The sequence below is a fragment of the Gopherus evgoodei genome, chromosome 6 (assembly GCF_007399415.2).
Source record: "Gopherus evgoodei ecotype Sinaloan lineage chromosome 6, rGopEvg1_v1.p, whole genome shotgun sequence".
NCBI lineage: Eukaryota > Metazoa > Chordata > Testudines > Testudinidae > Gopherus > Gopherus evgoodei.
In genome coordinates this window covers 131691445-131705091 of record NC_044327.1, presented here as the reverse complement: position 1 = coordinate 131705091, position 13647 = coordinate 131691445, and the positions used below count along the sequence as shown (strand labels likewise).

The window sequence follows — 13647 nt, the reverse complement described above, 5'->3', positions numbered from 1 at the left end:
GATCTAGGGGTCATAGTGGACCACAAGCTAAATATGAGTCAACAGTGTGATACTGTTGCAAAAAAAGCAAATATGATTCTGGGATGCATTAACAGGTGTGTTGTAAACAAGACACGAGAAGTCATTCTTCCGCTCTACTCTGCGCTGGTTAGGCCTCAGCTGGAGTATTGTGTCCAGTTCTGGGCACCGCATTTCAAGAAAGATGTGGAGAAATTGGAGAGGGTCCAGAGAAGAGCAACAAGAATGATTAAGTATCAGAGGGGTCGCCGTGTTAGTCTGGATCTGTAAAAGCAGCAAAGAATCCTGTGGCACCTTATAGACTAACAGACGTTTTGGAGCATGAGCTTTCGTGGGTCCCTTCCAGTCCTAGAGTGTCTGAGTCTATTACATGATGTGGCCGCTAATGTCCATGGGCGGCTGCTGCTTCACCAGAAGGATGAGAGCAGCTGCAATCTGCTCCGTGTTATGCCAGTTGAGTCTGGCTCTCGGGGTTCGTGACAAATTGCCAGTGTGGGTCTGTTGTCCAAACCTATAATCAAAGCACCAACCTTTCCAACAACGGAAACAACCATTAACAAAATTATTCCGTGACAGATTGAGAGACAAAGGAAACAAGCTTAGCACTTACAGGGAAAACAAGTGAGACTGTTCTTAAGTGAGAATGTGAGACCTAATACTCTAGCACAGTCCAGGGATTGGTTACACACTGACAGAGTTGTAGTGTAGATGGAAGCTGTCGCTACAACAAGGTGAAAGTCCCTGGACTCTGTAGGACTTTTATTCTGTTACAGGGGCACGGTTAGGACTTATCTAGATTCTCCGACTATGTCACGATTATGGTGTAAATGAATTTATCCTTGACATACCCTCTCTCCAACCTTAAAGCTGATGTAGATGAGGTCCTTTTATTTCCTTACTCATGTAACTTCTGAGCCCGTTCCCTGTATTCCTCTTCAAAAATTTTGGAATTAAAAATTGGTGTGTTGGCAGTAGGAGGGATATTACATGAGTACAGTCAAAAGTCTGTCTTTTATATTTTAATTAAATTTGTTGGAACCCTTACTGGATATTTGCACTTTTCAGGCAACAGCGGAACAGATTCGCCTCGCTCAGATGATCTATGATAAGAATGATGCAGATTTTGAAGATAAAGTGAAACAAGTATGTTTCCCATGTTACTACTGGTGCATTGACTTTTATATGTAGCTTTAGTCTGGTGCTTAATGGTTTTGTTAGCTCAGGTTTCAGAGGACAGAGTGATCTCTCTGTAGCTTTCACACTGCATCTTTATCCTTCAACCTACCTCTTTGGTTAAGCCCATTGGTGGCAGTGGGGAGCCCATGGTCTCTTAGCATGCCCTGAAGGTTGATGAATCCAGGTTGTGGTGGGAAGTAAGTTGCAGAATACAGGACTTCTCACGACAATGCCCTACTAGTAGCTGCCTCCCATTTAAATCAACCTAAACACCTCCGCTGATTGCAATTGTGCCTGTATCGCATGGGGGATAGGTGGGCAGATAGTCTCCCAGGTAGGCATATTTTATACCTTGTAGGGCTTCATTGGTCCAAATCAGCAGCCAGAACTCCACCCAGAGGACAATACGCAGTCACTGCAGATTTTGGAGCACTGATGTTATGCTCTGTCTGCTAAATCCTTTGTAGTAATCAGGAGCTAGTGCAGAAGGCACCTAGATGATCCCAAGTTAAAGCACCATGTAGATCATATTGCTCAAATCTAATCTCAGGGTGACTGTAACAAGGTGAGCTTTCAGATGAAACTGTCACATCGCACAGATGAAAACTAAATGATGTTTGTCCCAGGTAGGAGCAGCCCAAGATATTTCAAGATCCTCAGACTGAAAAGCTCAGTGACAAGTGCCAGCCTCAGTCAGAGGTGCCAACATTGTTGTCGTCAATTTTTCCGATTGCTTTTTTTTCCTCTACCAGTGTTCCATGGAGCTTGTCTGGATTGAACCTTATCCACCTAGTTCTTGTCCATGCCCTATTCTCCTATAGATACAGCATCCCTTCAGTGAACTGCTATTGCTTAGTAATCTTTAGAATAAAGAGTGGATTTAGCTCTTATGTATACACGTATGTGGGAAGTATTTATCACCTGTATAAACTGCATTTGCTAACATCTTGACAGCTTTTCAGGAAAAGTGGAACTTTAAACATAGCTCAAAGGTGAACTGAAAGGTTGTTGTTTTTTTTTTTTTTTTTTAAAGAGAGTTCCCAGATCATTAAGAGAGAATGTAGGCTTAAAATTCCAAATAAATTCATTGTAAAATCAAACTGCTTCTCATCAGTTCCTCTTCCACTTGCATGCTAGGATCTGGGTACAGGCCTTTAGGGTTCTAATTATCCTGCTGTAGTGGGTAATCACTAGCAACTTATGCAGTGTAAAGAGTTCAGTTCCTTGCTGTGCCTTGGGTTATGATTATCACTTGCTGCCAAGTGCTGCTATTGGGGTTACTGTTGAAAAACAGTCAGCAGCTTCAGCTGACGCAGAATCTAGCAGTCCACCTACTTAGAGGTCCAGTTTAGGGTGGCTGCGTGGCAGCTGTTCCCCTCCTTCCAGTGGCATTTTCTTGGGTTTCCTTTTTAAAGATTGGTCTGATGCATTGTCTTTATCCCTTACTTTTTCCTGATGTCTACATTATACAATTGTCTGATACGTGCTCCATTGCCGTGGCAATGGGTGCACACCAGGAGCCAAATCATATACTCCCTGCTCAAACCAGAGGGCCCTGCTTTGAGCATAACCTGTGTGCATCTGTTGGGGTGTGGAAATAAATAGGATTCCAAGACTGTTCATAGGAGGGCTACACTACCTGCGTGGACCAGAATGTGGCAGAGGCTTCCGACATGCATGGTGTTTTGAGGTGGGGCTGGGAAGGGGTTGATGGATCTGTTACTACAGAGATAATATCTAGTCAGTCATCCCGCCACCTCCTGAAAGTGCACTGCAGACACTGCTGTGGCCATGATGCTCTGTGGCCTATTGTGGGGAAGGTTCCCTCAGGCCCTTGCACTTCTCTGCTGTACACAGCTATCTGACCCTGAATCAGTAGTCCCCAAACTTTTTGTCGTTCCCCCCCTTACCTGTAATGCAAATTGTGTGCGCCCTCCCGGGAGCAGGGCCAGGGGCTGGGGCTGCAAGCTGGGAGTGGGGCCAAGCCACGGTTGGGGGTCATGGCCCGAAGCTGAGGCCTTGGCTAGGACCTGCGGCTGGGAGCAGGAGCTGCGGTCAGGAGCCAAGGCCATCGCCTGGGCTGGGGCCAGAGCCAAAAAGGACCGGGGTGGCGGGGGCGGGGGCAGAGTGGGACTGAATGGCGCTCCCTCCGTGCCCCGCATGGGAGCTGGCCCAGACCCCCTTCACTCTCCAAATGTTCCTCTACGCTCCCCTAGGGGGGGCACACTCACAGTTTGGGGACCACTGCCCTAAGTTATAAATAAAAATCACACACACAAACCTTAGCTCAGAACTTGGCAAAGGTAAGGCTTTTTAGGTCACCCTTAAAATGTATTTATTTGTCCTGTATGGCTGCAAATGTGGTGGTAGTGACTCTGGGATCTCAAGCAATTCTTGAAAATATATATATTTCAATTTTTGTCTTTGGTACAGCAGCAATGTTCTTCCTGGGAGAGTCTGCAGTAGCACTAATTCTTGCCTTATTCCTTTTAATTGTTTGATATCTAATGTGTCTGCAACTTTTTTTTTACCAGCTTATGGAAGTGACGGGGAAAAACCAGGATGAATGCATAGTGGCGCTCCATGATTGTAATGGGGATGTGAATAGAGCAATCAACATACTGCTGGAAGGAAGCTCAGACACAGTAAGAATCCACTTGTGAACAAAACCGCATACTTTTTGTTATGGTCCCTTTTCTACTTTCTAGGAGTGGGTTGTGGGGGAACAATCAAGCGCTTGACCTCAGGAGCCTCCAGTCTCGCGCTCTCCTTCCAGTTCTGCCTAAAAAGAAATGAAGACTGGGGAGACTTCTCACTCACATATTGGTATAGTAAAATCTGGACTGTCCTTGGAGTGAAAAAAATCTTTCATGCCAAGTATGTACACAAAAGGGAACATAGATAGTGAGAAATTTGGTCACCCTTTTTAGCATGCTCAGAGAAGAAGGGCTTCCCAGCCAGTAAGACAATCTTTAGCCAGGTTCTTTGAATGCTCATTTGATCCTGATGTATGATATAGCATGTTAATGTTTTATTGTGACTTTGCCTTAACAAAGAGGTTAAAAATGAAAACAAAACTCAGACATCCACAACAAAACACCCAGACTAAGCTTTGAAAACATTGTTTCTGTCATATCACTTTACTGCTGAGTCCCTCTGATAGACACTAAGACTTCATATAAACAAAAACACTTAATGGCAAATGCAGTGTTGTCTGCTGCCATGTCTCTAATCAGTCTGACGTCTCAGTTGGAGATGGTCCAGAGTAAACAGCCTTGTGTGTTTGCCGTGAATAGCCAATTTTCACTGCTGTAACAGGAGAAGCAGCCACTTGTAGATATTCTGTATCGCTTCATAGGTGCACACTGCACTTAGCAAGTGTAAAATTAAGATGAGGTCTGTGCCCTGAGGAGTTACAGATCAAACTCTAATAATGGAACAGTAGGACATAGCAAATAGCTATTTGTTTCACTAATAACCTCATTAATGAGAATCCCTTTAAGAAGAGGGCAGAGGAATATCTCCAAATATGTGTTTTATAATACATGGAGTAACGCAAATTTCTTGTTCCAAGAAGCAGTGGACAAGAGTCTTAATGTGAGTGAAGTTGTTCCTGCAGTACCTTTTAAACTTATAAGATGGGATTCAGGCTGCTGCCTCATCTCATCCTAACTGGGAAAGGAACCCCGGACTTCATTTCCTTTTTAAACCTTCTTCCTTTATCTCTCCTGTAATGAGTCAGTGCAAAGACGTGTCCTGCTTGGATGTTGCTATGAGCCAGTTATTCCTGTTTCAGCTTCTGAAGCGTAGGGGTCACAAACTGGGATCTATTTCTAGTTGAGAGGACAGGAAACGCTTAAGTAAGCAGGTAACAATCACAAACAAACCTTACTCTGCCCAGCCTATGTCTAAATGTTGGGGTCTTCTGAAGTGGACTTTTGCTAAGGCTGTGAGTCTTTCATGGAGGTCATGTGACTCTCCGGGACCTCTGTGCCTTCCGCAGCTGCAGTGGCTGGTGTGGCTGACCCCAGGGCCATCTGAGCAGCAGGGATAGGCTCAGGGCCAACGGCCCCAGTTGCTGCTTGGGTGGCCCCAGGCTGTTGGTCCCCCAGAGCAGCAGCATCCGCTGGAGCACACCCCCAGCACCTAAGATTTAGTTAAGTGTATTTTTAGTAAAAGTCATGGACATGTCACTGGCCATGACTTTCTGTTTATTGCCCATGACTTTTACTAAAAATACCCATGACTAAATTGTAGCCTAACTATTGCTTGCTGCACAATAGGTGGTTAAATCAAGACTAGCAGAAAGCAACACACCTTGAATGAGTGTCTTGGATATCTGTCAGGGACCAAATACATACTTAGAACAAACAAAAAAAAATTACAGTGTTCATGGTCTTCATGTTGAAAATACTTGCTTCTTTGGGTAACATAAATGGGCTAGAGAACAAGTGTCTTGTGTTTCTGCAGAAAGGGACCTGGGGATTACAGTGGACAAGACACTCAATGTGAGTCAGCAGTGTGCCCTTGTTGCCAAGAAGGCCAACGACATATTGGGCTGTATTAGTAGGAGCACTGACAGCAGATTGAGGGAAGTGATTTTTCCACTCTATTTAGCACTGGTGAGGCCACATCTGGAGTATTGTGTCCAGTTTTGGTCCCCGCATTATAGAAGGGTGTGAACAAATTGGAGAGAGTCCAGCGGAGGGCAACAAACATAATTACAGGGCTGGGGGACATGATTTATTAGAAGGGGCTGAGGGAACTGGAGTTATTTAGTCTGCAGAAGAGAAGAATGAGGGGAGATTTGATAGCAGCCTTCAACTACCTGAAGGGGAGTTCCAAAGAAGATGGAGCTAGCCTGTTCTCAGTGGTAGCAGATGACCGAACAAGGAGCAATGGTCTCAAGTTGCAGTGGGGGAAGTCTAAGTTAGATATTAGGAAACACTATTTCACTAGGAGGGCGGTGAAGCACTGGAATGGGTTACCTAGGAAGGTGGTGGAATCTCCATCTTTAGAGGCTTTTAAGGCCCAGCTTAACAAAGCCATGGCTGTGATGATTTATTTGGGGATTGGTCCTGCTTTGAGCAGGGGCTTGGACTAGATGACCTCCTGAGGTCTCTATGAATGATTTCTCTGTTCAGCAAATTAGATAGCTGAAGAAAGGGAAGTTTTCTGTAAACTAGAAGCCAGGTAGCCAGCACTCTGATAGTTTAACATAGCTCTTCCACCCTTTGGAGAGCCACTCCAAATCTGTTGCTCACCATAGAGAAATGCGAAAGGCTTGGATGGTTGTGCATCAGTGTAGTACTTAGCCTGCCTGCTGGGAACCAATACTGATGTTATAAATAGCAGCGTTTTCCAAGTTTCTCAGTATACACTTTTTTTTATTACATGAAGTGAAAGGATTTAAAGCTGCTCTTAAAATTTGTTGCTGTGCATATTCACTACCTTTCTCAATTATTTTTGAGGTAATCTCTTGGTAGTTCACTGAGGATACATCTTGAGAACTGGGTACTGTCTACCCAGTCTTCCCTCTACAAGAGTATGCTTCCACACTGCTAGCCTTGGCAGCCATGGAATTACAGTAGCACCATGCTTTGCCACAGAAGGACTTTAAAGCCAGCAGCTGTTGTTAAATGAGAATGGAGAAAATTGGATCTTAGCCTGTGTCACTCTTTGTTACCATGAGGGCATTTGCTTTAGTATCCTGGTTAAAGTTCAGCTGGAGAAGTTTTTCTGTATACCTAATTGCAGGAGGAATTTTTTGGTTGGGCAGAGTTGTCTTTGTCCTTATCTGTTGTGTAGTGTTGCTACAAACTGCCCCACAGGTGGCTACAGTCCAGTGGTAGGTGAAATGAGAGCTTCAGCATGCATCCATAATAGCAGTGCATTGGAGGTCTTTGGCTGAAAGACACTATAGGATGTCAAACGTTGTCATGGGATTCTGGTGGTTCATATATACTACACTTAATGTGCTGATGTAACTTGTAAGCAATCTATTTAATGTGGCCAAGACATCCGCAAAGCAAGAAAATATGGTTAAAAGTTCTATTTGTAGAGCTTCCAGAAGACTGCCATTGAGCTTCTTTGAGCTAAGGCCTCCATACCATCTGGCTGTCTGATAATTCCCTTATGAAGATCCCCGTCTCCAGTAGTTCTTATGGTCTCTTCTGATTGTACAGAATCTACTGTTTTTTCAGCTGGGGATATTACTCAAATGGTTAGCCTCTGTCTTCATGCCTGACTAGCTCTTTTGCTGGCTAAATCTTCTAAAGCTAGTGCGCCAAGCTGGCTCTTCAAACAGTCCATCCTGCCACTTAAGATAAGACCAATAACTTCACCAAAGACAGGCCTCTTTTGTTACATTGCTGCCCAAAATCAGATCTGCAGCTGGCTCTTGGACTGCTTCAGACAAGGTCAGCTGAAAACTTTGTTCCTTAACAGACGGTTATTGGCAGTGAGTTACCTTGGTACTGGCTTTCCTCTCCTCTAAGATGTTTCCTGTTAGGAGATACCAGCATTAGCTTTAGAAGACATTCCTAGGGAAACCCAGACTCCTCTCGGCATTTCCTTCTAGAGGAATTATTCTTTCTGTGCATAAGTAGCATTAAATGGCTTAATGAAACACTTCACTTCAGCTATCAGAGGGGTAGCCGTGTTAGTCTGGATCTGTAAAAGCAGCAAAGAATCCTGTGGCACCTTATAGACTAACAGACGTTTTGGAGCATGAGCTTTCATGGGTGAATACCCACAGACATGCATCTGAAGAAGTGGGTATTCACCCATGAAAGCTCATGCTCCAAAACGTCTGTTAGTCTATAATGTGCCACAGGATTCTTTGCTGCTTTCACTTCAGCTGTTACTTTAGGGGAAGTTCTTATGAGTGGAGAAGGAAGGACTTGATTGCCCCATAACTCTACACCTGTTACTTACCACACTCATTAACACCTGAACAGTTTCAGCAGGAATTCTCTTCTTCCCACCCATTCAGGTCAGCTCTCACTAAAGAGGAACTGTGATTCTCTGCTTCTGAAGTAGGTTCTGCAGTAGCCTCTGTTCCAGCAAAACATCTCTCCTCATATTGGGGGGGACACCAATTCCACAGACTTGTTAGAAAATAGAATAGATAGAGGCCTTTAAAAATTCCTTTCTGTTTGCGACTACCCAACTTTTGTTCATCTTTGCATACAGCTTATGCCTGAGAGAATTTAATGACAACTACTTTTGAGACCCACCCCTTTTAGGGTGCCTTGTAAGTTGTCTGCCCTGTAGGATTTCATTTCCTTTCAGAGATGTCTCAAACTTTCTCAAGATTTCAGCATGTAAATAGGCTTCGTCCACCATAGTGCTTGGAGCCTAATGGTAATCCTCCTGTACTGGCGGGTAATCAAGCTTTCCACCACATATAAACTAATATCCTTTGCATATTCTGACACCTGTTTGATGAGCAACTCATAGTCCATGTCTTCTGTCAGCTTAGGAGAAGTCCAAACCTATTATACTTCAGCCTCTTGCACCTGAGAAGAAATTGAAATTGAAATAGGATAGTAACTGTCACTGTTCCCCTCTTCCCCCCCAGAATCAAATCAAAATAAAAAAAAATCAGCTAGCCGTGAAAGGGAGCCATCAGTGGTGCTAACTTTTTCCAATGGAGAAGTTGAAGCACAGGCTATTTTTTGATTTTTTTTTACTTTTAAAGCATTACAGTATTCAGTTTGTGTTGCTACCTTGATAACTTTTGGGACTTTTGCATTGGTTAGCTTATCACAGCTCATCCTCAAGAGAGGAGACTTTGATTTGAGCTGAATGGAAACTTTGCCTCAGTAGTTCAGGAGAGACTGGGCAGGACCTAGAGTTAATGGCAGCCATACTTTGTCTTCATTCTGAGTGGTACCATTGCTTCTCTTGAAGTCACAGCTTCATCCAGCATTCCAGATGGTGGCTGGAGGTTTAAATTGCCCTCTGTATGTTGTCTGTCTAGACTGTAAGCTCTTTGAGGCAGGGACTTCATTCTCATAACTGTACTTAAGGTGCCCAGCACACTGACACTGTGTAAATAAATTTTAATTTTTCTCCCCTGCTTTGTAACTATGGCTCAATAGCCTAATTATATAATTACATAATATATTATCAGCTGCCTTATTATTCTGAGAAGTTTTTTTAGCTATTTCATTTTAAACTCCTACAAATGTTTTGTAATTCCTAAGGGTCTGACATGAATCTTGAATTTAACTGGATTTAAGAGGAGAACAGAGGTCTGACATTCAAGCCTTGATTCTTTCTCTTGCTTGGGCATTGCAGCAGTTTCTGAACACAGTAATGCTACACATGGTGTGCTGCAGTCCTTGGGCATAGTGGACTGACTTGTTTTGGCCCAGTTTCCCCAAGCTGCTGTTCTGATACCCTGATCATCAGTGCTTAGATTCCAAGAAAGCCAGGTTCATTTGTTCTATTTTTCTAATCCATCTGCTCTCTCACTGACCTCTTTCTCCGTGTTGCAAATATGGATTCTCCCCTGTCCTGTTGAGAGATGGAACAATTCAGTCCTGTTTGTTTCCAGTCAGACTTCTGAAAACAATTGAGAGGATGAATACCTACCCTTTAGCAGGTTTTCTACTATGCTGTCTACCTAGACTTCTTTACAGTAACCCATGTCAGTTGTAGCCAGAAAGGGTTGAGATATTAAATGCGTGCTACTTATGTTCCATGGGAAAACTTGCTCTGAAAAAGCTGTATCCTCTTCCCCCTCACAGAGTGATGTCTTCCTTGCTCTCTATCCTAGTTTAGCATGTGAAAAGCATCACATACATCTATGGCTTTATACACATAAAATCCATTTATCTGTGAATTGGGGTTTTGGCTGGAAAGTTTTGCAAAGTTGTCTGTAGTTATCTCTGCTTTTTGATCTGTTGTGTCTAATTTTTCCCCACCCAAATAGACTTCATGGGAGACTGTAGGGGGAAAGAAGAAAAGCGTTGGAAAAGAGAGTTCAGAAAACAAAGAGAACAGAGAAAAGCGAGGGGACAGAGAAGTGAGCCGTGGACGAGGAAGCTCCAACAGACGAGGAAGAGGAGGAGGCAGCCGTGGCCGAGAATGTAAGCACAGAAACCTTCATTTTTAAAGCTCTAGTCGCCTTAGTCTTTCTCTTTCTTGCAGCTGAAATTGGTTGAGTTATGAAAGAGAAGAGGATCTAATGGAATAAAGTCTAGCAGAACCTCAGTGTGGTGACTGAGTTACTGCATTTGTTTTTTTGGCAACAGGTATTCATGATGCTGTTACATGTCTTGGTTTCGAGATAATTTATTTTTGATTTATGTTTTTAGAGGCAAATTGAATTTATTATAAATACCTTCTGCCTTTTTATGATCACACAACCTTTTGAGGGTTACTGTTGGGCACTTAAATTTGGAATAGAACCTTTGCAAGGACTATGTGTTGAGCATTGTAGAGCAGATAAAACCTGATACATTTTCCATATGTTTCTTTTAACAAGCAAATGGCCGAGTTGATTCTATGTCATATGAGTGGGAGAACCTGAGGGTATTCTGAGTTTTATGAAATGTTTTTCCTCTTAAGGGAAAATGAAAAGGCCTTGGTGTATCCTGGGGATTAATTATAAGGGCACACATGCACAAAAGATACGCTTCTACACAAATAGAAAGGGTGTGGTGTAAACCTAAACATTATTAGGATTACCGCAGTGTATTCAAGTACAGTGATTCCAGTACATTGCACAAAGGAGTGCTAATGTGCTGCAAACACTATTTCCAAAGTTAAGTAGTACTGAATTAGATCACCTTTGAGTATGTTACCCATTGCTTAAGCCATTTCTTAAAGTGCCACTCACCATATTATTAAAAAAATTATTTACAAAGTCCATATGAAAATATATACGTACATTTAAAAAACAACAACCCTCCACCTATACAAAACAGTATACTGCATTCACAATTCTCCCCTTGGAGAGTTGATGAGAGTGAATGAACCACATGTGACAGATGTTAGTCACATTGCTTAATGCACTACTGGAAGGCTCTCAGATGCTGCAGTGATCTGGGTGCTGTAAGAACGTACATAGAATAGAAAAATATCTAGATGCTGTTTCATTTAATGATCTGGAAGATGATGTATAGAGGATATTAATGAAATTTTCAAGTTGCTTTTAGAACAAATAAGGGAATATCGTGGCTTGTCCACACAGAGATTTAGTGCATGGCAAGCCAGAGTGTGAATATACAGTGCTCTAGTGTGCCATGCACTACCTGACCACGTGGACCCTACTGCCATGCAGTATGGAACTTTGCACGGTAGCAGGGTCCTGACCTGTTAGTGGGCAGCAGGCTGGAGTGTTGCACTTTAACACCCTGGCTGGCTGAACACTAACTGACCATGTTAACAAGCCCTAATTCACCAAAACAAAAAAGTAGTTGCCCAGAATCTGTTTTCCAGAGCCAAATGCAGCTTGGCCTTTAAGTTTTGGGCTCTGTGCTAAATCTGGTATTTATGGTTTTCAGATGGGTTCTAAATCTTGCAAAATGTGCTCTCTGCACCTTTGTGTGCACGTAGTTATGTCCCCATTGCAGTGCTGAATAGAAGTCGTGCAGTGCAGAGTCTCCATTTAACAATAACAAGTGCTGTAGTAAGTGGTGAGAGTCATTATTTTCCTTCAGGGAGTCCCTCCTTTGGATTTCAGCTGACACTTCAAAACATACAGCCGGAGGTTTTCCACAGAACGTAATTATAGTTCTCTTGTTTTTTTTGTTTTTTAAATTGTGTCCCATGCAGGTTAAATGTAAAGGACCAGATTCTGGTAGACTCTGCGTGCGCGTTGGGGGAAAGGGAAGGCATGAGACAGGAGGCTTCTTCGCCACCCCCTTCTAGGTCCTCCTGGTTCTTTCACAAGGGACAATCAGAATGTGGCTGGGTAGGGAGGGCTCAGTTTAAGGCTGGCCTCAGAGTGGTGAGGTCATGACCCTGTTCTCCTTCAGATAGGTCAGCAGAGCAGGCCAGGGACAGTGTGAGATGCACCAAAGAGTGGCAAAGCTCCTGTTGCCCCATATATCCCCCTACAGCTTCGGGTGGGGTTCCTGCTGAAAGGTGATCTCCTCTGCTCCCCTCTCCACTCTACAATGCCAGGGCCCAAGATTTACGAACTTTCATTTAGGCACCCAAATCCATGTTTCAGATGCTTAAATAAGTGTATTGATTTGAGAGGTGCTGAGCACCCACAACTCCCATCACCTCTGCCTCACTTGCTGTACCAGCTCAGCACCTCTGAAAATCCAGCAGCTTATTTAGGTGCTCATTAGAAACTGTGAGTGACACAATCTGGTGCTACTCTACATTGTTTTCAAACCTCTTACAAATATAAAGATAAAATTTCCTTACCTGTCCATCTTCTGTCTTCTCTCCTCAGTTCGAGTAGAAGAGAATGGAGTGGACAACAGTCAAGGGGAGAGACCTTCAGATCGTGGGAAGCGTGGCCGTGGGAGAGGTAAGGTGGTGTTGCTGCTGCATGGACAATCATGGTTTTTCTTTTGTTTAAAGGCTAGTCGGCTTTTTTAGATCTCAAAAAGACGACCAGCTTAAAAAGCCCAGCTATATACGATAGTCTGTGCCCTTTGTTCCATAAGAAAAAGCCATGTGTAATTTGATTTTCATTAAATTTTTGCCTTGAGTGACCTAAACAAGGTGCGCAAGCCTGCATGGCAGGTTCAGATGTGGGCTGGCATACTCAGATCTGTCACTTGACCTCAAAGACATCCAGCATTTGGGCTGTGAGCCCTCAATAACCTGCTGTTATGGAGAGTGCCAGTCACCCCATGAAAGTCAAATCTGAGCAGAGAGCCATGGAACCCCAAGATACACTATGGCCTGTGGGGCTGCACTGGGTTATTTTGTTAAAGATAATGAAGGGGTGTAGGGGTTTGGCTTGTACTTGGGCCAGTCCCTGAAAGTGGATTCTGGTGGTGTCAAGAATGCCATCTCTGCTTTGTATTCTTTGAGGGGACATCGTGCTTCTCTGAGGCTTGCTAGCTAGGTGACATGGAAGGCTAGGGGAACCTGGGATACTATGAGAGAAGAAAGGGAATCAAGAGGTGCAGGAAGTAATCTAGTTTGTGTTGTGCTGAAGATAAGAGAAAAGAGTGAAATCTGGATTTATCAGGAATTTGGGAGTCAGGGGAAGCTTCTGTTGATTTAGTGGGTTAGGAGAGCATGGTTTTTGGGGGTGGAAGTGATTTCTTTAGCATGCAGGGAGGGTCCGTGGGGAGCCGTAATATCTTGTGGGTTGGAAGGGAAGTGGTTGTTGCTAGGAGGAGCTGGGGTAAAAGTATGTCAGTGCTAATAAAAGCAATAAGTAATGTACTCTTAATTTCATATGCACATAATATTTTTGCAGCACTCCCTATCCTTGGCATAATACCTGAGGATAATCACATGTTCATTGAC

At 43.5% G+C, this 13647-nt stretch overlaps 1 protein-coding gene across 4 annotated transcripts in view; it reads left to right on the top strand.

The window, feature by feature from the left end:
* UBAP2 (ubiquitin associated protein 2) overlaps positions 1-13647 on the top strand; it is a 145986-nt gene that overhangs the window by 40298 nt on the left and 92041 nt on the right. For all 4 annotated transcript variants that reach the window (XM_030565760.1, XM_030565759.1, XM_030565758.1 and 1 more), the window contains exons 4-7: positions 1084-1161; positions 3729-3839; positions 10136-10292; positions 12614-12691. In XM_030565760.1, the coding sequence (XP_030421620.1) occupies positions 1084-1161; positions 3729-3839; positions 10136-10292; positions 12614-12691 (424 nt within the window). The remainder of the gene's footprint in view (positions 1-1083; positions 1162-3728; positions 3840-10135; positions 10293-12613; positions 12692-13647) is intronic.